This window comes from Planococcus citri, chromosome 5 (assembly GCF_950023065.1).
Source record: "Planococcus citri chromosome 5, ihPlaCitr1.1, whole genome shotgun sequence".
Classification (NCBI taxonomy): domain Eukaryota; kingdom Metazoa; phylum Arthropoda; class Insecta; order Hemiptera; family Pseudococcidae; genus Planococcus; species Planococcus citri.
In genome coordinates this window covers 28,674,218-28,699,847 of record NC_088681.1, presented here as the reverse complement: position 1 = coordinate 28,699,847, position 25,630 = coordinate 28,674,218, and the positions used below count along the sequence as shown (strand labels likewise).

At 36.5% G+C, this 25,630-nt stretch overlaps 3 protein-coding genes across 4 annotated transcripts; all 3 read right to left on the bottom strand.

Annotated features, from left to right (window-relative positions):
- Nucleotides 1-3,930: 3,930 nt before the first annotated feature.
- LOC135847856 (uncharacterized) lies at nucleotides 3,931-16,055 on the bottom strand. 2 transcript variants are annotated; one of them, XM_065367583.1, is made up of 2 exons: nucleotides 14,001-16,055; nucleotides 3,931-7,443 (listed from the first exon to the last, which is right to left on the bottom strand). In XM_065367583.1, exons 1-2 carry the CDS (start codon nucleotides 14,013-14,015, stop codon nucleotides 5,134-5,136), a joined length of 2,325 nt encoding a protein of 774 aa, XP_065223655.1. In that variant the 5' UTR covers nucleotides 14,016-16,055; the 3' UTR covers nucleotides 3,931-5,133. The 2 variants fall into 2 exon arrangements, with proteins under 2 accessions (XP_065223655.1, XP_065223656.1); XM_065367584.1 differs by lacking the exon at nucleotides 14,001-16,055 and adding an exon at nucleotides 10,254-10,377.
- Nucleotides 16,056-17,904: 1,849 nt separating this feature from the next.
- On the bottom strand, nucleotides 17,905-20,366 carry LOC135847861 (glucose dehydrogenase [FAD, quinone]-like). The gene is made up of 2 exons (XM_065367590.1): nucleotides 20,158-20,366; nucleotides 17,905-19,947 (listed from the first exon to the last, which is right to left on the bottom strand). The coding sequence occupies exon 2, from the start codon at nucleotides 19,917-19,919 to the stop codon at nucleotides 18,063-18,065; it is 1,857 nt and encodes a 618-aa protein (XP_065223662.1). The 5' UTR covers nucleotides 19,920-19,947; nucleotides 20,158-20,366; the 3' UTR covers nucleotides 17,905-18,062.
- A 2,346-nt stretch (nucleotides 20,367-22,712) lies between these two features.
- Nucleotides 22,713-25,551, bottom strand: LOC135847860 (glucose dehydrogenase [FAD, quinone]-like). The gene is made up of 2 exons (XM_065367589.1): nucleotides 25,180-25,551; nucleotides 22,713-24,767 (listed from the first exon to the last, which is right to left on the bottom strand). Exon 2 carries the CDS (start codon nucleotides 24,732-24,734, stop codon nucleotides 22,872-22,874), a length of 1,863 nt encoding a protein of 620 aa, XP_065223661.1. The 5' UTR covers nucleotides 24,735-24,767; nucleotides 25,180-25,551; the 3' UTR covers nucleotides 22,713-22,871.
- Nucleotides 25,552-25,630: the final 79 nt, after the last annotated feature.

The following is a 25,630-nucleotide window of genomic DNA, read 5'->3' as shown; positions in this document are numbered from 1 at the left end:
ATGTATGATTTTTTTTTGTCTTATCATTATAAAATAAAACCAGAATTAAATATTTTTCATTGTGGTTGTACGTACATATGAAAGTAGTGTGAAATATTTTGACATTGAACCTTTTTAATCAGGTAGCTACTTAGGTGTCTGATGATAACTAGTTCTAATTAGTAGGTGGGTAGGTATATGACCTTGATACGAACTGAATTATTTACATATTACGTCTATCAATATGTCGCGTTGGTACCTCCATTTTTTTCCTAAAAAAAAAGTTTTTAAAAATTTGTATGTAAGTGGTTTTTTTGGGACTTGATGAGATCGTGGAACCAAAAATATTCAGATTTGTTTTACGTACAAAAACATATGTAGGGCGAAGTACCCATCTATGGTTAAACGAAGACATTTTTTGTTTTCCAGTTTTTATTGCAAGCAATAAAATTAGAACATTAGTGATGTAATTATTTGTTCACAAAATTTGGACATTATATTTTCCATATTTCGAATAATTGGTTTGGTCACAGAATTGCCATAAAAATTAATATTAAAGTTTGAAATCAAAAAATGAAAAATTTCCATTTTTGGCCATCCACGAAACCTTAAGAAAATGGCTGTTTGACTATTTTCCCCATTTTTTGCTACCCTGCGTTTCCATCCATAGCCACGTCCATACCAATTTTTGGAAACTTTTTGAGATTTCGCAATAAAGTAAAGAAAATGACTGTAGAACATGAAACTATTTTTTTGAAAATATGTAGTAAATAAATTTTTATTCTCAGCCTGTTTGGCAAGTTCAACTTTAATAAGAACCAGAGAAAATACTTATGCGTACCTACATAAGTGTAAAATAAATTATAACATGATATTACAATATTATCGCATTAAGAAGTAAAAATGCTGAAAACTTGCGTTTGTTCCTTCTTGTATAGAGGCAAGTGCATCGATCATGTCCTTTTGATGATACCTAATTAAAGAAAATTGTAGGTACTCTTTTGATGGCATTTTCAACTATAGGTACCTACTTGAACAAAAACTAACAAAATACTAATTAAGAATTTTGCTGGGGATCGGATTGTAAAAAAAAAAAAAAAAAAAAAAAATACTGATAGACCAACATACATACAAAACATCGGAATATCGGGGGTGGCCAAAAAGATAGCTACTTTCCATTTTCAGAGTTCCCAACTTGGTCACTCGAATTATTAAAAAACTTCATCTACAAGAAAATCAATCGGCATCATTCGTCAAGTATTTTCTCAATTTTCATGCCTACTAGACCACCTTAACGTGGGCCCTTCTGAGCAACATGTTTGCAAGAAAACTTGACATAAGTACTTTACTTACCTATTCCAATTTTCGACTTGGGAAATTAAAATTATAACAAATCGGAACACGGTTTTTTTTTTCAGATGATATTACATCTCATCAATCTATTGAAGCGAAAAATTAGACCACTACATATTTCTTAAACTGCGAACATGTGATTGTTTTTTACTCTTCCTGCTATTTATTGTAGGCAACCACATTTACATTGAAGTATATCAAATTGTATTTTTAAAAAATAAAAGTGAATCATAGCTTCCAATTGCGCGAAACTTGGGTTCTTAAAAAAATATTATGTCCATTTTTTCACAAAAAAAAACACCACATAGTTTTCTAACTACCGGAGTTGATGAATCAAAGTTCTATGTCTTATAAATCTTAAGGTCAGATGTCCCTTACCCAGAATATTCCCATTTTTAATGGCAGAAAAATGTATTCCATCAGACCAAATTTAATATGCCAAATTCTTTTTATGCCAGTTTTTTTTCAATTCATTATTACCTATTTGGGTCTAGCTTTATTGAACTGGTCGCAAGTGTTAGATTTCATTAGTGCCTTTTTCATAAATTTTTTTCAAAACTGAAAAATCCAAAAATCCACCAGAGCCTTTGAATAGCTCAATTTCTTCCTCCACAAAAATTGTTTTTGTAAATTAAGAAGAAGGGCACGCAGCAGAAATCAACTTGAAGCTTCCTAATACTTCAGATTTTTAAGAATTTCCTTTTTGGCAGAAAATAGAGCGAATTTGAATTTTTCAAAATTTATAAAAATCAAAAAATTAAATTCAGTATAGTATGATCTGCTCCGCGAGGGCACAGGTTGTTGTCGCTAGAGGTAGTCTCTAGGTAGTAGCTCGGATCATCAAGAGGAGCCAGTCCCCCAGGACAGATGAGAAGGCGAAGACAACACCAGGGGTATTCTGCGCGTCCACGTCGTGCGGAGTGGTAACATGTTGCTGTTCGATGGACTCGGAATCGATAAACATGGCTAAAGCAGAATTCTCCAGTTGGTGGAACGACGGGGAGGAGTGGCAAGACGAAGGCCAAGCCTCTACATAAATCCGGATTACAAACAAGAATGCATAAGAGCTGCAGAACACCAACAACTCACTCGTTCCAGCCCCAGGGAAGCGCAAGAGCTTCAGAGTGAGTAGGCGAATACCAGCGCCTAAAAACTGGCAAATTCGGCTAAGGGAGTAAACCCCAACAGAAAATCATGGTGGAAGGCAACGGGAAACCAACACCATTATATTTCCCTAGAATTATATGGACATCAATTTAGCAATGGCCCTAAGTCTCCGTCAGGCTGATCCTCATCCGCCAAGGCAGCCGGATAGGGTGCTAAGAATACGCGGAGTTAAAACAAGGCGGAACAACATCAACGTCGCAACCTGGAATGTACGAACTTTGTATAAAATTGGACAACTTGCTAGTGTAATTAAAGAAGCCAGGAGATTGCAAATCGACGTGTTAGGAGTAAGTGAGACCCGATGGACTGGAAACGGTAGATACCGGGTAGATGAGAATTATGAAATGATCTTCGCTGGGAAAGACACACACGAACAAGGTGTGGGTATATTAATACATACCAGAATCAGCGATAAAATCAGTGCCATAATTCCAAAATCAGAGAGGATACTACTCGTGAGATTGGAGGTCAAGCCAAAACCAATGGTGATAATTCAAGTTTATGCGCCAACAGCGGAAAGCAGTACAGCAGAAATCAACAACTTCTACAACGACCTAGAAGAAGTGATGAGATGCTCGAAAAACAATGATGTTGTGTTTTTGATGGGAGACTTCAATGCCAAAGTTGGGAAGGATCATGGCAGCCAAGTTGCAGGGAGATACGCACTTGGAGAGCAGAATGAAAGAGGTGAAATGCTCGTAGAGTTTGCTGAAAGACACGATCTAGTAATATGCAATACCTGGTTCAAGCAGCATGAAAGAAGATTATACACTTGGGTCAGTCCTGGAGATCGAGTCAGAAACCAGATAGACTATATACTTGTAAAAAGAAGATTCAGGAACACAGTGAAGAACTGTCACACATATCCTGGTGCTGACTGCAACTCTGACCACAAACTACTGGCTGCAAAATGCCAGCTAGTCTTGAAGAGCCAGAAGAAGAGCAAAGAACGATACCAACAACTTGACATTGCAAAAATCAAATCAAAAGAAGTTCAAAAGAAATTCCAAGAAGAACTGGAAAAGCAAAAGGAAGACAGGTTGGAAGAAGAACAAGGTATCGAGGAAAAGTGGCAAACATGGAAGCGAAAGGTTAAAACAGCAGCAGAAAAGTCTATTCCATTCAAAGGAAGAAGAAAACACAAACCATGGATGACTCAAGAGATACTGGATCTGATGGAAGAACGAAGACAAGCAAACAGACCAAGTAATGAATACACAGTGATAAATAATCAGATCATGGGAATGTGCAGAATGGCCAAAAACAAGTGGTATGAGGAGAAGTGTCAAGAAATAGAAGATCTGGAGAAAAGGCACAACTCTAGAGAAATGCATACCAAAGTGAAGCAGATGATGGCCACTGTGGTGTAGGAATTAGGAATAAGAGAGAATTTTAGAACTAGGAACAAATAATGAGAAGATAGGTATTAGGAAATTTTATGATTAGGAAATATTGGGATGGGTTTGGATTAGGATAAGACAAACCTACCTAACCACATAATACAAAAATGCTCTATTTTAATTCAAATACACGAAGATATGTTTCAACCAATACTCAATCGAAAGAAAGGGATTTTATTTACAAGGTAGGTAGAACCTACATCATACACAATCTTAGTTAGAACGTATCCCAGTGTGAAAATAAACTCGAAAAGTAAATTGAATTTACATACATTTCTAGACATTGCAAGCAAGTCGAAATAGTTGGAAATCTACTAAATCTATACCTAGATTATTCAGATTGAATCACTGTATTAAATCCTTACCTAGATTATTCAGATGAATTCTAACTACTTTACCATTAACCTAATCATTACCTTGACCATATCAATCGTAGTTGGACTGAATCTATTCATAGATTATATCGTAGCCCTATACTTTGAAATAAGAACCTAAATGCTGACCAACATATTGGCTAGAGGATTTCCCTCAGCCCTGCCGGTAACTCGACCAGGAAACTTACTCCATTAGAATTGATGTCCAATTAATTAGTGAAATAAATTCATAGCAACACAAAATAACACTCGCGTTACCGGAGAAATTATATCATTTTAATAAGTTCAATTTTAAACAAAATACTCGAATTCAGCCATGTAATGACTGGTAAATTTAAAGATAAAAAATTACAGAAAAAATACGAACGCACGTTCTTAATCGAGTGGAAAAAACATACTGAAGAATAGGTAGGTATTACCTATTGTCATAATCACTCGAGTTTCCCACCATAGATTTTAACCTTGAAATGGGCTCATTGAATTTATGTACTAAGTTTTGCCTAACTATTTCTATTCAGGCTCGTCTATAGCACATAATTTCTCCCCCTGCCAAAGAGAAAATCTGTGGAAGGGAAAACTCGAATGCAAGACTGAAAAATTACGTTAAACTATTGAAAAAACAGCTAATCTAAACTCGAGTATGATTAACAATGAAAATGTAAAAAAAAAAAAAACAAAGAAAAAACAATAACAAAAAGAATAACATGAAAACGACTATCGCCAGAAAACACACTATCCAAAAACGAAAAATGAAATTACAATACAATAAGATTCACGATGATAACGTAATAACTCGAAACGGAAAATACAAAAGAAAAAAACCAAAAATTTACAAAAAGGAAAAATTTTGAAATCGAATCTTATTTCTTCTTTTTAATAAGATATTCTTCTACCGGATAGAAGTTATCTCGTACTCTAAACCGATCCATCGCTCGAAGGCTTCTGAGAAGACCAATCATTCGAACTCGTGGCACCTTTTCTTTACACCTGACCGTTCTCGAATAGGGGATTCCCGGCGGTCCTCGAAGATTGATTGAAACAGCGACAGGATCGTAACTTTTGATCAGCGGACCGATGTCTCGTACGCCTAAGATTACTGTACCGTGATGCGCTTCTACTTTCTTCGTAGTCTTGAAATTAGCGACATAACACGGGAACCAATGAACATCGTTCTTGTTACGTTCAATACCGGGAGTCAATCTTAGTGGTACATTGACCTTTCGTCGTACTACTAACCGGAAATCATCCTTCCAAGGTACGTAAATAACCTTAGGATGGTGAAGGACTTCGAAATCGAATGAGACATTCTTGTCGAAAAACTCGAGTGCGGCAATATTAATCAACGATACCTGCAGCGTAGGGTCGATGATTATTTCGACGTAATCGTTGGCTATTTTCCCTAGAACAGTGACGAGGTGTTTCATGTTGGTCTGATTCTGGTACGACCATCTGGGACGGAAAACATGCTCACGTGGGTAAACCTCATCACGATAAGTCGAACGGACCAAATTCAGATGGTTACGCCAAGTAGTGGCCTCAATTTCAATTCTTGGCCACTCAAAAGACTGCCGTTTCTCGTAATATTCAAATCTCGGAGTCACGATCTTAAAATGAACATATGTTCCTCGTATCAGTGCTTCCCATAGGTCAATCGCTAAATAGATAAACACTCGGTCTGAAGGATCCCACTCGAATTCATATGGCTGATAACTATCAGGCCATTGTTGCGGAACGTATGGTCGGAGGTTGCATTCAGGAATCTCATCGTCGCCTATCAACTCTGGTGTGAAAATTTGAATTCCATCGATTTCAGCGTAGTTCAGTCGAGGAAACTTGGCCGTGACATATGCTGGTTGTGGTGGTGGAAGAACGACGGGAACCACAGCAGCGACGGGAACAGCAGCAGCGGCGGCTTGGGCAGCTGGTTCTTTTTCATCAGCTAATGGAGCTGGTGGGACGGATTTTTCGGCGTTATTATCGGTAACATTATCAACCTGCATCGCGTCGGTGGATTGAGTTGTCGTTGCTGATGGAGCAAACGTTGAACTCAAAGTGGCAGCGGTGACGTCAGTTGAAGTCGACGCAGAACTCGAGTCATTTTCGCTAATCGGTAGTGTTGATGGTCGGTTCTGCGGTGGAATCAGATCGTGTAGGTTGAGATCGGCCATAAGAGAGTTCTGACGGAGAGTTGCCAAAATGCTATCTACTGATGGGTCATCTTCGCTAGGTTTCGGTTGTTGAAGTTGATACGTTTTTGGCTCAGGAAACCGAAAACCAACGGTTTTCTTTTCACCGGTACTGTCTTCTTCGGTGTAACTTAGTTTTTTCGCCGGTGGTAAACCTTCGTCGGGGCTCTTCAGTGCACTCTTGAGAGGAGCTGGTAATCGAGTAAGCGACACTGACAGATTTTCGTATTCTGTAGAATGAGTTATACGAGTATCATTCTCAAAAGAGGTGATTGCGAGCGAGCGATTCGTTTGATTCAGCAAATCAAGATTCGTTTCGAAAACATCGTCACTACCGCTATCAGAGATGTTAATCGGTTCTTCATCCCGTGTCAAGTCAATCGCCGGTTCACTCGAGTTCGATACAACAGGCTCTGGTTGACTCTCAATGTGCTCGAAGGAGAAAACAGCAGGTGGACGAATCAAATCATTCTCGGAGAATGCTCGACGAATATTGGCGATTAAATTCGGTCGTTGAATCGGTGTAGGAAGAGCGGGTGGTATTGGTCGATAGAGGGTCTCCATCTGCTCGAATAAAAACTCTGTTAGGCCTTCGACTTCGACGGCTATGCGGGAGGATAAATCTTGAATATTCGGCGTCTCCTTTGGAATGAGGCACCTTTTGCAAGGCGATAGGCGATCGGCGGTAAAGATGGCTAGAAGATACTCTCGTATATACAACTCTACACGTTGAATTTCAGCTTCCATGATGTGTCGAGATAAAGACGCAGGTAGATCGAGTGAGGAAACGGAAATCTCGATGATCTCAGCGATTGGACATCTGACGTTTTGTTTCTTGATCGTAAGAGTATCTTCCTGATCGTTTCGGATTACAAATACTCGAGTGTCGAGATCTTCAGCTGAGAACGTTTTCTTTAAATTCTCAGGACTCGAGTTAATGATCGGGTGTATATGGCTCTGGCGACAGGTCGCGTACAAATCATTCTGTGAACATTTTAAAACCATACACGAAAATAGATTAGAGTAATTCTAAGAGAGGCTTTAAACTTTTTACATGCTATGAAAGAATTATAACTAAAAATAAATTAGAAAATAAAAGAGAGACAGACATAGAAGGCTTAGACGAGTAGACAAAGGCTCCTATTCTATCGGCGGTTGAACAGTGTCATCGGTGGCTGGATTGTATTTACGAAGATGACGGATATTTTCTCGAATAATATATCCTGGATTTTTTTCATCTTCGAGTTCGTAAACGTTGATGAAAGGCTTTGTGATGACTTTATATGGGCCTTTCCATTGGTGTGATAGTTTTGCAGCTACTCCTTTCTCTTTCGATGATACTGGTCTATTTTTTACAAACACTCGTTCACCCATATCCAATATCACAGGTTTATGAACTTTATGGAAATAGGCTTGTCGACGTTCATGATTCTTTTTCTGGTTTTCGAGTATTCGCTGGTTGATATCGAGTGGTAATTTTCGTTGTTTAATTATATCGACTAATGAATCGGGTACTAATCGTTTACGTACTGCTTCATAGGGAATGCAACCTGTTACAGTGCTTTCGGTATAGTTCAATTTACGCTCGATATCTGGTAAAATACGACACCATGATTTTTGTTTATCGGCGATATACTTTCTCATACTCGAACCAATAGTGCTCATTATTCTTTCTGCAGGGTTACTATTCGGAGTATACCTTGATGTATACCGAATTTGAACTCCTCTTTTTAACCAAAATTTTCTCCAATACCGAGAGGAAAATTGTGGACCATTATCGCTGAGTACTATTTTCGGTAATCCAAACTCGTTAATCCAAAGAATCATACGTTCGAGTATATTTGCTGAAGTCACGACTTTTAATGGGTATAATTTGACGAATTTGGTAAAATGATCTTCGATCACGAACACAGTATCGACGCCAGCTGTACTACTTGGAATTGGTCCAAAATTATCCAAACACAAAATCTCGTTGAAACGTTCAGAAGCGAGTGTTTGGATTGGACCATACAATCGAGTTGTTGATCTCATTGAAATTTGGCATGAGATACAATCATTCACAAATTGGCAAACTTGCGTTGTTAAACCAGGCCAATCAAAATGTCTTCGTATAATGCGAATCAATCGAGTAATTCCAACATGACCGTATTCATAATGATAGTGTTGAATTATTTCTCGTTGTAAACTTTTTGGAATAAATATTCGCCATTCTTGATCATTGTGATTCTGATAAATAACCAAGTTCAATTTTTTATCAACTCGAGTACGTTCAGGGTATTTCTTGATACACGCTTGTACTATTTCATCATTATTCTGGATTGATCGAAGTCGTCGAAATTCGGTAAATAAACACTTTGGTGTTTTGTACTCGAACAGAAAAATGGTGAAATTTTTGTTGTTTTCGGTAATGTTGAAAGTATACCTAGACAAAAAATCTGCAATAGAGTTATCAGCTCCAGCGATATGTTGAATATCTATTCTGAAGTTGTCTAAATACAGCAACCATTTCATGATCCGATTAGGCAAAAGTTCATTTTTCTTCAGGTATGTTACCGCAATGTTATCAGTGTATAAATGAACTTTATTTCCGGCCAAAAGATAGTAATTTTTGGCGAGAAGATGGATAATTGCCAAAAGTTCGAGTTCCATTATGGAATAGGATTTTTCGTAGCCTTTTAACACTCGAGAAGTAAATGCAATTGGCATCATAAGGTCTTTATCGTTCTTGCGACTCGGTTGCATTACTACACCAGCGATAGCTTTCGTAGAAGCGTCGGTGTAAATGTAAAATGGCTTTTTGAAGTCCGGATAGGTCAATAGTGTTTCATTTGCAAGTTCTTTTTTAAGCAATTCGAAATGTTTGATATTTTCTTCTGTCCATACTATTGCACCTTTTCCAACCGTAGTCAATTCGTAAAGAGGAGCACACAGCACGCTGATTCTAGCCATATATTCTCGGTAGTACTGAAACATACCGAGAAATTGCTGGAGGCTCTTTACGTCTTTTGGCAACTCGAAATTTAAGATTGGCTCAATCTTTTCGGGATCCACTTGGACACCCTCATCGGAGAATATCATTCCGAGGTATTTTATTCGAGTTTGACACCATTGGGTTTTCCGAAGATTGAGTGTCATTCCAGCCGCTTTCACCTTTTCGAGGAAAATACGAATATGTTCGAGGTGTTCTTCGATAGTTTTCGAGTAGATAATGACGTCATCGACGTACACACCGGTGAAATCTTCACAACCACGTAACACCAATCGAAGAGCATAAACAAAAGCAGCCAAACTATCTTCGGTACCGAAACCTACAACCGTCATAACGAGAGGAATACCATCGATGGTGAATGATAGAACGCATTGTTGATCCTCAGCTAATTTTATTTGGAGGAAACCATTATTGAAGTCAAAGATCGAAAAATACTTCATGTCCTTAAACTTCATCCGCATGTTGTTAATATTTGGCGGTTCAGTCGAGTGTCTGAGAATGTATTCATTTAATGGTCTTCCATCCAAACATATACGAACTTTTCCACCTCCTTTATCTACATAGACGAGACCTAACTTATAAGGTGATTGTCTTTCAACCACTTTTCCTTCTTTTTTCCATTTTCTTATAATTTCATGGACACCGTCTTCGTAGTGATGGGGAATAGGTCGAGATTTACACCATACTTTATGTGGAGGGGGAAGTTCGTTACCTACGAAAGCGAATCTATGTTCGTAACAGTTACACAAACCGATTCTGTTCTCAAAAGTTTCATAATTATTATGTATGTGTTTTCTTAACGTACCTTTATTTTTACTCGTGAGTTCTGTACCCTCGACAGCTTCTTCTATTTTATACAGCAGCTCGGTACAGATGACATAGGAGGGATTCTCACTGATCGAAAATATCTCTTCAGGTTTTGTAGACGTGATATACTGGACTTCTTGTAAAGGATATTGTTTCGGATCCTTTAGTAACTCGAAATTCATCGCGTTTTTTTCTGAATCGTTATAATGAATCTTGAATGTTTTATTCTGGAGAGCTGTTATCGTTGGATCGGTAAGCTCGATGTAATTCTTTGACGTGTGAATTACTAACTCGAATGATCTCATTAAATTACGTCCCAAAATCAACGGTGTATTCAGGTCCTTGACGATAAATGCCTGAATGTTAAAAACACTTTTATTAGGTTTTTGTGTTGGAAAACTCATCGGTACATAAGCCATTTTCGTGATTTTTGGATGAGCTTTGGTAGCAGCTAGCGAAAACTTTTGACCCATACCGTCAGCTTTAACTTCGCTTTTCTTCAGTTCAGGGTAAGCTGCAACGATTCGCTCGTATACACTCTCATTCATAAGTACATGAGAGCATCCATTGTCAATTAATGCGTCGACGTCAATTTTACCAAATTGAACTTTTATTTTCGGCGACACGTCTTTATTCGAGTATTCAATATCGACTGGATCGAGTACGTCGAGAATACTATGGTTGAGATTGAATACAACTGGTTCATCAGTTTTACCGTACATGCTATCGAGTTTCTCGTCTTTCTTCGAATCTTTATACGGCTGTGTTTTAAAGATATTGACTCCGCAATATTTCTTGAAGAAACTACACAACTCGTAGTCCAATTTGTTCAAATTGAAGGTTTCCCAGCTTGCGTAATCTGGTTTCGATCCCGGTGATGCACCATTAGGCTTGTAGAATTCTTTTTTAATATCGTAAAGAATAGCACCATCTGACGTATATTTGAACCATTTCTTTTCAGTTGGTACAAGCTCATTGCGTTTCACAAATGGAGAGAATGCATTCCAAAAAAGACAATTGTCTTGCTTCGTTGCAGTGAAATAAATCTTCTCATTCACTTCTTCGAGATTCTTCCAATAATCAAGACTTATATTGGGAAAATTCACAGGAGCTATCAACGCAAATACGATATTTTTAATTCGATAAATATCTCGTAGCGTAACGACTAATTTTTTCAATTCATTTTGAAACTGAGAGCTATCAAAATTCTTGAACATTGATTCTTGAAGTCCAAGATGGATTAACGCATGTTCAGTACCAAAAGGTATGTCAAAGGTGTTTTCTTCTAATAATTGATTCACCTTTTTTGCCGTCAATTTATCACTAACTAATGAGTATTCGGCATGATCGGCGATATTCTTAAATTCGTGATATCTCAGAAATTTATACATGACGTTACTTCCAATATATGCAATTCCATCACAGAAAAGATACATCTTTTCTTTATTCGGAATATCAGGTACGACTGGAGGAATTACTGGAACTTCTTTGTTGTGTACTATAGCAGCTTCAAAGGTCGGCTGGTCGGAATTAGAGGTAACACTGCGACCTTCGGTGTTACCTAATTCAAGTTTAAATCTTCGAGTGAAATGGAAATATCGCAAACAGAAAATTCCTCAAGATTCGGTGGATTTTTTCGATCATATGGTTGAAGGTTATGGTTCATATCCACATAATGAACGGTGAGACCAGGTTCATCGAAATTAATCTCATTTGCACTCACCACTTTAGTAAATTGAGCTCTTCCACCTCGATCAAAACGTTTCAGGATTTGACCTTTATCGAATTTTGTGAAAGGATTTTCTTTCTTCGGAGGAGCGTTCGATCGATTTTCACCGGAACTGTTGCTTTTACTCGAGTTGGAATCTGATTTCGAATTTGATGATGATTTTGATGATGAAGATGATTTTACTTTATCCATCAATGGTTTCGCAACTTGGTTATAATACGATTTAGCATTGACGCTTCTTTTATTCGCTGTTCCAGAATTTTCCATTTCAGTAATCGCTTCGATAATTTCTTCGATCGTATCAGTTGGCTCGGTTTCTTTGAAAATTTCGCGATATTCTTTACCAATTTTTTCGGTCAATACTTGTGCAACCCATTTTGGTGTAACCGAAGTATTCCATCGCATTCTTCTCAGCCAAAAAGTACAGAAATCAACCACACTCTGATGTTCGTTTTTCACTTCTTTTTTAAATTCTTCGATATCGAGTTGGTGATTCATGATAGTGGAAAATTGCTTAACTAATTTTATTGCGTTTAAATGCCACGGTTCGTCGATCTGTAACGCTTTTTTATAATTGATCAGATCGGTATGTTCGAGAAAATAATCAAGACAAAGGTTATATTCTTGATTAGTTTTGACCAATTGACGGATTTCGTTCTCGAATTCGATGAGAAATTCTTCGACTGTTCGGTAATCATCACCAGCTTTCCACTTCGTAACTCGAGCTCCTTCGCAGATTTGTTTTACATTCTTTTTACTGCCAGTATTGTCAGTACTCGAGAATTGGACAGGTGAAATGACCAATAGTGATCGACAGTCTTCAATTGGAAAAACTAACTGTTCATTTTTTGCTTTTAAATGAAAATGTCGTTGTGGAATGGTTAAACATGATGGTTGAGGAACAAAATCACGACTTCCGTCGCCTCCACCACGACTTTGCCTCGAATGAATCGCAAATTGCTTGGCAATATTTTCCGATAACGTTTCATTATTTATCTCGATAACATCCATTAATAAAGCAGCTGTTACTCCGCTAGGACCTGGAGAAGCTCCATCTGACGTGGAAGCAGCAGTCGTGTTAGCGAGAGACATACGCTTGGTGACTTTTGTTTGTAGCTCTTCGTTTTTCTTTTTAATCGCCGCATTCTCGGCCAATAATCGTTCATAATCTTCTTGAGTGAACGACATTGTAGGTATAGGTTGGTTTTCGTCTTCGTCGAATACGTCAACTTCTTCGATTGGTATTTCTACTTTTATACCAGCAACGTCGTCGTCAGTTGAATCGAATGTCTTAGGAACTTTATCACGAAAACGGGATTCCTTAAAGAAACCTTCTGGAAATCGAGGTGATCGTAAATAATAGAGAGGAGTTGGTCGAAATAATTTCGCTCGTCGACGCTCTTTTTTCTCTTCTGGATCTAACTCGAGTGAAGAAGATGAATCAGAATCGAAATTGTCGAATTGTCGTGATGTCTCGTTCAATCGATCTCGAATACCGCTTAACTCGTTGTCAATCGAATCGTCAGCTTCTTGATCTGGATTTTCAAATTCGTTCAAATCGTCGAGAGAAATTTCGAGTGCAATATTACTGCTATCGATAAAACTAATAACAGCTGGATCGTGAAAATGAGCACTCGCAGAGGACTCGTTGAGTTCAATATCAGGTTCGTTTGAATTATTCACTGTTGAATAAGCTTGATTATTAAACACTCGAGTTACCATATGGCAATGTTGAGTCAGCATTATGGTCCCTAACTATCTAAAAAATCCCTAACTAAGGATCCCTAGATTCCCTACAGACCAAGGTAATGATCTCACAAGTAACACAACTAACTCTAAATCGTTTGAAAACACTTGATTATGCATGAGAAAACCAAAGAAGAGTACATACCCACGCAGGCGCCAGGTTGCGGAATTACAACCAATTTTGGCATATCAAATATTTTCAAAACGAAACACAATACATATAAGAAGAATCAAAATAATGGTAAACAAAATAACTAGATCTAATTTTACCTCAAAGGAAGCCATAATCGAAAATAAACAAACGAGATAATATTCCAATATACTAATCAGCTACGTATTCGGCTGGAACATCAAAATACTCGAAATACGACAAGCTCACGAATCTTTCGAACTTCACTTCACATACGAAAGTTTATTAAATCATTAAATAGAAAGCTCGAATAAAAATACGATCGCAATAATCGAATCAATTTTAGCAAAAAATAAAAATACCGCACTAAAAAACCATACGCATAACGCAAACTACTCGAGAGATGTTTACAGTACGAAGGAAAAGATAATACTCAAACCGAATGCGTTTCAGATTGCGATCGAAGATTCGACTAGAAAGATAAGAGAATAACAAAATGGCGATTTACAAAAATAATACAATAGCTAGAAACTACGACGAACGTTTCCTAGAAATTTTGTTCAGCCGGATACCGATTCTTCTACACTTACACAAACACATATCTTTTTGTATTTTTTATTAATTTTCTTAGAAAAACACGCATCTTAATTCTAAAGGCATAAGCTGAATATGTGGATATCCAGACATATGCGGGAAAGGGGGAAGGAAATTTAGTGGCCTTTATCAAAAACCTATCCTAGCCGAAGCTTTACATAGTACCATTCGTAAAACTAGTTGCAACATGTTTTATTATACGTTAAAAATACTCGATCATTTTTCTGGTACTCGGAGGTCTTGATGCAATTACTCGATATCGTTATCTCGTTGATGGTGGTACATTTCATTACATGTACTATACCAGAACGACTAGTACAATTCGAAGCTGGTTTCTTCGTGTATTTAAAATATGCTTTCTAACAAACTGTTCCCTAAGTGAAGTAGGTACCTACTACCTATTCGATACCTACTCACAGGCGGACCGCACTTCTCATCAGGCGAAAGCATAGCACAATAGATAACGCGCTCGAGTTACTATTCTAACGGCCATATTTTATTGGTTGAAAGAAATCTTCGTGTCCAACATGAAACACATGTGTAAAGTGGAATTTTGACACGAAATTTTCTGAAGATGAATTTTGAATAATTAATACCTAAACTCATTAAGCCCTAGCCCCACGTTGGGCGCCAATTTTTATATTATGTGGTGTAGGAATTAGGAATAAGAGAGAATTTTAGAACTAGGAACAAATAATGAGAAGATAGGTATTAGGAAATTTTATGATTAGGAAATATTGGGATGGGTTTGGATTAGGATAAGACAAACCTACCTAACCACATAATACAAAAATGCTCTATTTTAATTCAAATACACGAAGATATGTTTCAACCAATACTCAATCGAAAGAAAGGGATTTTATTTACAAGGTAGGTAGAACCTACATCATACACAATCTTAGTTAGAACGTATCCCAGTGTGAAAATAAACTCGAAAAGTAAATTGAATTTACATACATTTCTAGACATTGCAAGCAAGTCGAAATAGTTGGAAATCTACTAAATCTATACCTAGATTATTCAGATTGAATCACTGTATTAAATCCTTACCTAGATTATTCAGATGAATTCTAACTACTTTACCATTAACCTAATCATTACCTTGACCATATCAATCGTAGTTGGACTGAATCTATTCATAGATTATATCGTAGCCCTATACTTTGAAATAAGAACCTAAATGCTGACCAACATATTGGCTAGAGGATTTCCCTCAGCCCTGCCGGTAACTCGACCAGGAAACTTACTCCATTAGAATTGATGTCCAATTAATTAGTGAAATAAATTCATAGCAACACAAAATAACACTCGCGTTACCGGAGAAATTATATCATTTTAATAAGTTCAATTTTAAACAAAATACTCGAATTCAGCCATGTAATGACTGGTAAATTTAAAGATAAAAAATTACAGAAAAAATACGAACGCACGTTCTTAATCGAGTGGAAAAAACATACTGAAGAATAGGTAGGTATTACCTATTGTCATAATCACTCGAGTTTCCCACCATAGATTTTAACCTTGAAATGGGCTCATTGAATTTATGTACTAAGTTTTGCCTAACTATTTCTATTCAGGCTCGTCTATAGCACACCACCCACAAGAAAAGGAGAAGTGGAATAGCATATATGCGAGGAAAAGACGGAAAGTACTGTGTTACCAATCAAGAAACTGAAGAGGTCTGGATCAGCTATATACAAGAACTGTATGGAGATGATACACGTCCGGCTCAATTTGCAGTTTCATCCACAGAAGAGGCACCACAAATTGAAATGTGGGAGCTGAGGAATGCTGTGAAGCGAGCCAGAAACCACAAAGCAGTGGGAGAAGATCTCATACCAGCAGACTTGATCAAACATTTAACACCAGAGTATGAAAAGGAGCTGCTGAAGATAATAAACAAAATATACGATGAAGGCACTCTGCCTAAGGACTTCAAAGCAGTAAATTTTGTACCAATACCAAAAAAGAACAACTCGCAAAAATGCTCTGAATATAGAACCATCGCACTGATGAGCCACGCACTGAAGCTACTACTCTCCATCATAAATGCCAGAATTGAAAAGAAGATAGATGAAAATCTAAGTGAAACACAATATGGCTTTGTAGCAAAAAAAGGGACGAGAGATGCAATTGCCCTGCTGAAAGTGATCATTCAAAGAGCACTGAATGCAAATAGGGAAATCATTGCTTGCTTCGTCGATTATGAAAAAGCATTTGATCGTGTCAACCATGAGAAGATGTTGGAGATCCTGGAAAAATACAATATCGATAACAAAGACCTGCAAATAATCAAGAACCTGTACTGGGAGCAAAGCGCTAACATCAAGATTGGAACTGAGTACTCGGAGAACGGATGTGGAATAAAGAGAGGTGTGAGGCAAGGATGCCCCCTCTCACCCAGGTTGTTCAACGTGTACGCAGAAGAAATAATGAGAGAAGCGCGAATCGAACGAATGGGATTCAAGATCAATGGCAAGAGAATAAATGAAATAAGTTATGCAGACGACAAAGTGATCCTTGCTGAGACAGAGGCGCAGATGCAGAAAATGATCAACCAAATCAACAGTGCTGGATTAAAATATGGAATGAAAATAAATGCAGGCAAGACCAAGGTGATGAGATTTACGAAAGGAGATGATAAAGAGGTCAAAATCAACATCGGATCACAAGAAATTGAAAATGTAAAGCAATTCAGGTACCTTGGAGCACTGATAAACAACGATGCTAGAGATCATAAAGAAATCAAATCACGGATTGGAATGGCAAAGACTGCTTTCAACAACCTTGCCAATGTGCTGGGAAATCGAACGATGAGTATTGATCTGAGGAAGAGAATTATGCGATGCTACGTATGGACCGTTCTGAAGTATTCCTGCGAAACATGGACCATGAGTGCAGAATGCGAGAAGAAAGTATCCGCTTTTGAGATGTGGTGCTATCGAAGGCTACTACGGATCTCATGGAAGGACTTCGTTACCAACAAGGAAGTACTAGCAAGAATAGGAGAGGAGCGGAAAGTCGTAGTTGAAGACATCAAAAACAGAAAGCTAAAGTATTTAGCTCATAAAATACGAGAAAACGGTATTTTCATGCTAGCGGTACAGGGGAAAATCCAAGGAAGATCGACGAGAGGGAGGAAACGATCGGAACTGTTAACAACAAACTCACCGGCCAACTCCCCCTGCAAGACCCTGAAAGAAACAATTAGATACGCTAGATACCGGCTAATATAGATGGACATATACGCTATCTCCTGTAAAGGAGCGCGACTACGACGACGACGATAGTATGATCTAAAATTTAGGGCGAATGATGTTTTTTTCAGATAGGTAAGGTACTCTTTCAAATTAACTTTTCAGTTTCTCAAGAATACTGATAGGCTCAAGTGTCATGAAATCACGAGTAATTCTTCTGACAGAGAATGCAAGGAAAAAATCGAATAAAAAAAACTGTTGAAATTTTTTATGTAAAAACTTATCTATGTACTTATGATAATGAAGAATTAAAATATGTTAGTACGTGAGAATAAAATTAAATAAAAACTTACAAAATTTCAAACCAAGCTCCGCTTATAAAATACAGGTGCCTTTTTATTTTACAAATTTCTAGATATAGTTCACATTGAACCAGTCATCTTTGATTAAATCTGCTGCCTTTTCACCTATCATAATTGTAGGAATATTGGTATTTCCACTCACAATTGTTGGCATTATCGAAGCATCAGCCACTCTCAGCCCTTCCACACCGTATACTTTGAGTCTGGGATCGACAACAGCATCTTTATCAATTCCAGGTCCCATTTTACAAGTACCCACTGGATGGTACACGGTTTGAACAAAGTTACGAATAAGGCATTCGTAATATTCATCAGTCAATGGCTCCAGGTTTTCGCAATCATTTAGAGGTTGAATTTCGACGAATTCGCAGCAAGATTTGAACGCTTCGGTATTTGAAAGATTGTGAATGAATTTCATAGCCCGAATAAAAGTTTTTACGTCGTCTGATTCGGTCAAATATCCAGAGATGATTTTTGGCTGGTCAAATGGGTTATTACTCTGGAGCATTACTCTACCCTGACTTTTTGGTCGCAGTAAAGTGGGTCGAATATTAATTACAGAATGTTTCTCGTTTTCTTTCTCATATTTTTTGATAAGTTCTTCCGGGAAATTGACACTTTGCAGGTATGTCCGTAAGAAGTCACTTTTAACCGTAAAAGTAAGGTGAAGTACTTGAATATCTGGAAAATCATCGGTAATATTCTGCGTGTCGACATATGCCATCGTGTTTAAAGTGGACACGGATCCCAATTCAGTCTTTTTGGTCAAATACGAGTATAATATGTCGAGCGGGGAAACTTCTTTGAAATCTTTGGAAGTAATTTTAGCAAGTAAATTAATCAAAAATATATGATCTTGTAAATTGTAACCTACTTTTAAATCACTGATTGAGGGAATATTTAGCTCTTTCAAATGATCTTGTGGACCGATTCCTGAAAGCATGAGAAGCTGTGGCGAGTTCAATGCTCCTGCTGCCAATATGACTTCCTTTTTGGCGATTATTTTCTTGTAAACATTATTTTGAAACACTTCTACACCACGTGCCTTTTTATTACGGTCGATTAATATTTTTGTGACCATGGTTTCTTTCATCACTGATAAATTCTGCCTATCTTTAATAGGAGCTAGATAAGCTTTAGCTGAATTCCATCTAACACCATTTTTCACTGTACCTGGAGCCGTAGTAATTCCAGATCTTTGCCCCGCACTCATATCATTGACAAAAGGTAATCCCAATTCTTGGTATAATTCCACCAGCAACTCTCTACTAAATTTATTGCCAAGTAAATCTCCTTCTGGGAAGTCTTCCACGTGAACATATCCCTCAAATCCATGAGCTTCCTCTTCTATCGACGACGAATTGACACTTTCCAACTTCTTGAAATATTTCAGAACATTTTCATAATTCCAACCAGGGTTTCCCAAATTTTCCCAAGTATCGTAATCTCTGGCATTTCCACGCACATATTGTAAAGCATTTATCGAGCTGCAACCTCCCAAAAATTTTCCTCGAGGCCAAATACATTGATTACCAATCATACTTCGGCAACTTTGTTCGGATTTTTCTACTTTATAGTTCCAATCGTACTTTGTTCGTAGGAGCGTATCCCCCAAGGCTGGGATATCGGATTCGATCGGAGGATCAGGCCCAGCTTCTATTACTAATATTTTCCAGGAGCTTTCTTCACTCAAACGGTTTGCCAGTGCAGATCCAGCTGAACCTGCTCCGACGACGATGAAATCAAATTCTTCGTTCGATTGCATTATTTCTGCACTTCGATCTCGCGGATAAACGGTGTTGATATCGCAATAGGAATTAACCAAAGTGGACAGTAGTTGAGAAAATAGTACTTGGGTGAATCCTATGCTCACAGTGTTTGGACAGGTCCCATTTAAGGAGTTCATTTTGCAGCACAAATGGAAAGTTTGCACCCTGAAATGTATAATTGGCGTTATTGTGCTGGATAAACAATTGTAAACTGCTTTTAAATTTAGTGCAAGGAAAAAAAACTAGAAAATTAACATTTCTACAATTTCTGATTGTGCTCTTATGACAACTTATTTGAAAAATATCAAACTAGGTAGGCATATCAGTAGGATATACCCACATAAAGAATAATGTCTATTCAAATTGAAATCATACCTCAGGTAGGTGGCCAGGCACACAATATAGGTTGATAGGTATTCGAGAAGAAAATGAAAAGAGAAACCAAAAGTGGTAATTGCAACTGGGTAAAATAATTTTATTCAGAATTTTTTAAAAACTAATCGCGACTGTTTGACAGGTACATTATTAATTCAACAGGTCAATATTTATTCATAACTTGTCTGGATTACGGGCTATGGTGGGTATTTATACTAAATATTGTGAATTCGCTTAATCAACTTGAAGTACTCATTTTGCCTAGCTACATACATTTTTCAGCAAAATTCAATTCTAAAGTTTGGAGATAACACATGTACTACTGATTAACGCAATTCCTTTGCCTAATAGAGCATTGGTTCCGTAAAAAATGTCGTTAAGTACCTATTTATGCGAGAATTTTTCAGCTCTGCGTGTTTATCTTATCGTTTCAAAATGAGTGAATAAAAATTTGCCATAGGTGGGTACCTACTTGAAAATATTTACAATATTTTACGTAGCTTAATACCTATATAATCAGTGGATATAATTTATAATTCTACAAAAAAACATGAAGTCATGAAGCAAATTAAACAAACACGTGCATATTCATTTACTTATTTACAAAATGTACTACATATGGATCTTATGTAAATTACTACTCAGGTAAACAAGCAAATATTAAAAAGTGTAACACCTGAATCGACTTTACCTACCCAGTGTTTTTAAAACAAATCTGAGAAAATGTGCATTTTTAAAATTTGAAAAAAATTAATGAAGACATTTAAAAAAAACCGTTTTGCTGTCACCTTTCTTGTTAAATGAATTTTCTTTTAAAAACAATACCTAGGTACCCTGTATTTTTTTCTAATAATTTTTTCGATAAAATAATTTCTTTTTTCTTTTTTTTCTTTTAGGTGACTGTTTAGGTGGTAAAACAAAACTATAATTTCTTCTTTTTTCAGGGAGAGGGGGGTTAAAAATGTACAAACACATGTTTCAAGAACTGAGTTTTTGAGGAGAAGTTTTCATTTTTGTACTCGTAAGTATATTTTTTTTCAAATTAAAAATTTCATTTTGTTCTAAAAATCAGGGTTGTGCCGTAGAATACACCATGTAGAATACATGGGCATTCTACGCGTAAAATAGCACGTGTAGAATAGCCTGAAACAAATGTAGAATGCGTAGAATGCGTAGAATGCGTAGAATGCGTAGAATACGACGTAGAATAAACATGCAGATTATTTTTATTTTTTCAAAATACTTATATTTTTTTCATTTTTGACATCATTTATTTTAATGCTTATAATGTAAAAAAATGAAATGGTAATAGTAAGGTTAAAAAAAAAAAATAAGAGGAACAATAGGTAAGCTAAAAAAAAACGAAATAGTAACAGTATAAGGTAAAGAACAAGAACAAAATAGTAACCAGCAACGTATTTCAAATCACCTGCTTTTCCTGTAGTTTTTATAATTTTGAAATTAAGCTCACCTAACACAGCTTCATTCGGCTTCGGCATTATGATTACTAGTCTTATCACTTTTTCAGTTCAGTTCATACCTAAGTCTATTGATTTCTTTTCTCAAATCAAATTCCTAATTGTTATAATCAATTTATATAATTCAAAAGAAGAAAACCCAAATTCATATTTCAAATTTCATTTCCTGAACAAAAAAGTTAAACTTTCATTTTTCAAAAGTGCATTTTTGGTAAATAAACAATTTGTTTGGCTTTCAGATGGGTGGTTTTGTTGCATTCTACATTATACGCATTCTACACCGTATTTTACGCATTCTACGCCCATTCTACACATTCTACGCGCATTCTACGCATTCTACGCATTTTACGCATTCTACATCAAATTTTACGTATTCTACACCAAAATGTAGAATAGGCTATTCTACGCGTAGATGCCCAACCCTGCTAAAAATCACTAATTTTTTTGAGACTTTAAGTAATTTTTGTATTTTTGTTTTTTTTTAAAGGAGAAAATTCAAAATTTTTACTGAAACCTTCTGAAATTACCATTTTTTTTTTTTACAACTCGAAACGTTACATAATTGTCTTGCTTGTCTCATTCTTCCTTCTGATGTTCCTATTAGGCAACCGCATGCATATAAAAGTGCGCCAAATTGTATACGAACATAAAAGTACACTTTTTTGATTAACCGAATACAGCTCATTGAGTCAAATGAAATACGTACCTTAAGTAGAAAATTCCCATCTCAATTTCACAGCAATCAAATTTTTACAGCACGAATTTATTCAAAATTTCAACTTGGAATAAGTTTGACATTGAAATAATTTCAAGAAATAATCTCAAAAAATGAATTCTTGATCCAGTTCCACATTGGATTGGGTTTTCAAAAAATTTGCTTAGCTTTACTACAATTTTAAATCAAGTCAATAGCTTTGGTTCTCATTTTACCACATCCATCACTATTAAATCTCTATAAAACACATACTTATTTCCATATTATTTTTTGTAACACAAAAATTGAAATGTTTGATCTTCTAAAGAAAAATGCTGAAAAATTTACCAAATCTGTCCATTTTAAAAAATAATTCACGTAGGTAAGTGTGCGAATTTATTCTAAACGTTTTTTATGCAAATATTGAACAGAAATCACAAAAAAAAAAATACAAAATAAAATTCAAGATACAAAATTTCAAATAAAGGCAGCACTGACAACTCGAAGAAGCATAGGCCTATACTCATCTATTTTAGAAATTTTTACAATTCTGTATGGCTCAATTCATTGAGCCAGTCTTCTTTTATCAGATCTGCTGCTTTTTCTCCAATCATAATCACAGGGATGTTGGTATTTCCACTAACTATTCTCGGCATTATTGAAGCATCAGCCACTCTCAACCCTTCCACACCGTATACTTTGAGTCTTGCATCAACCACAGCATTTTTATCGCTTTTAGGGCCCATTTTACAAGTACCCACTGGATGATACACAGTCTGAGCAAAATTACGAATAAGACATTCGTAATATTCATCCGTTGATGGTTTCAAATTTTTGCAATCATTTAGAGGTTGAATTTCGATTAGTTCACAGCAAGATTTAAACGCTTCCGTACTTGCGAGTTTACGAATCAATTTTATGCCTCGTATGAGAGTTGTTACGTCATCAGATTCGGTCAAGTACCCAGTAATGATTTTTGGCGGGTCAAATGGGTTATTACTTTTGAGCATTATTCTACCCCTACTTTTGGGTCGCAGTAAAGTTGGATTGATGTGAATCAAATTATGTTTCTCGTTTTCTTTTACATACTTCTCGATAAGTTCCTCTGGTAAATTAACAGTTCTCAGATAATCAGGTAATGCGTTAGTTTTAACCGGATGGCTGAAATGATGTATTTGAATATCCGGATAATCATTTGTCATATTCTGAGTGTCAACAAATACCATTGTATCAAGGATGCCCATAGATCCCCACTCAGTCTTCTTAGTCAAATACGAATACAATAGGTCGTGTGGGGAAACTTCTTTGAACTCTTTGGCGGTGTTCCTAGCCAGTAGATTAATCAGGAATACATGGTCTTGCAAATTGTAACCTACTTTCAAATCATTGATCAGTGGAATATTTAAATCAGTCAAGTGATCTCGCGGACCAATTCCTGAAAGCATTAGAATCTGCGGCGAATTCAGTGCCCCTGCGGTCAATATGACTTCTTTTTTGGCAATTATTTCTTGATAAACGTTATTTCTAAATACTTTGACGCCATAAACTTTCTTATTGCCATCGATCAATACTTTAGTGACCAAGGTTTCTTTCATCACTGATAAATTCTGTCTATCTTTAATAGGAGCCAGGTAAGCTTTGGCAGTATTCCATCTGACGCCATTCTTCACTGTACCTGGGATCGTAGTAATTCCAGATTTTTGTTCTGCACTCATATCTTTGATAAATGGTAATCCTAATTCTCCATATAATCTCACCAGCAGGTCCTTATTAAATTTATTATGCGTTAGATCTGCATCTTGAAAGTCTTCTACATGGACGTAACCCTCATATCCATGGGCTTCCTTTTCCATCGATTCCCAATTAGCAGATTCCAACTTCTTGAAATATTTCAGAACATTTTCATAACTCCACCCAGGATTACCTAAACTTTCCCAGTTATCGTAATCTTTGGCATTACCACGCACATATAATAAGGCATTGATCGAGCTGCTCCCTCCCAGTACTTTTCCTCGTGGCCAAAGACACTGATTGTCAACCATACTTCGGCAACTTTTTTCTGATTTTTCTACTTTATACTTCCAGTCGTATTTTGTACCTAAAAGTGAGTTGCTTAAGGCTGGGATATCAGATTCGATCGGAGGATCAGGTCCAGCTTCTATTAATAATACTTTCCACGAGCTTATTTCATTCAAACGATTCGCCAATGCAGATCCGGCAGAACCTGCTCCGACAACGATAAAATCAAATTCATTGTTCGTTTTGATGATTTCTTCACTTTGATCGGCCGGATAAACGGTGTGATCACAGTAGGAATTCACCAAGGTCGATAATAATTGAGAAAACAGTAATTGGGTTAGTCCTGTACTCACACTGTTTGGACAAGTTCCATTGAAGGATTCCATTTTGCGATGTAATTTGGATTGAGATATCGATATCTGAAACATAATTGGTTTCAAATTATTGCCTATGATTATTTGAGATCATTTTTATCAATTTTATTGCGTTTGAGAGCTAGTAAGAGCACCTATTTTCTCCAGTTTTCCAACGTGTCTAATAAACTTGTCATTTTTAAGCCTGTTCAAATGTACGTACCAAGGTAAGTACTACAAGCACAATTTGGAAGAAACACAATTCATATGCACCAAAATGAGGCAATTTTCAGATGAACGAATTCGTACACACCCCATTTTCCCTCCTTTTCATTTTCCTACTCGAAAAAATAAATGAAAAACCATCGATCTCAGAACGTACATAGATGTTACCTATGCAGCTGAAATGAATTGGTAGGTAACCCTAATTTTGGAATTTTAAATTAAGCATATTTTAGTACAAAAATTCAAATCATACCTTATAAACACACAACAGGTATCGAAGAAGGAAACAGATGGAATCCGATGGTCAGTTCTGCGATTCATATAAAACGATGTCTCATTCGAAGTTTTCTAATAATTAGGCACCATACCTTCATCAAAAATCCAATAAAAAACTGATTCAATAATTCAATCATTCAAGATTGGTTTAAACGTTAATTCAAATTATTAACTTATTACTACATGGGAAGGTAGTAGTTATTCAAGCGTAGCTTATAAGCAGTAGAAGTAAGTTTTCACTTTCAGAAACATCCACGATTGAAATGAAAAGATAAAATACTGATTAAGGTAGCAAATATACACCTATTAAATAGAGTAGGTACCTACAATCATGTATTAGCTCAAAAAAAGTTTGCCATTGTTCATGAGACTTTTCACCTTTTGCCGTTTTTATCTAATCGTTTTAAAATAAATTGAAATAATTCTCG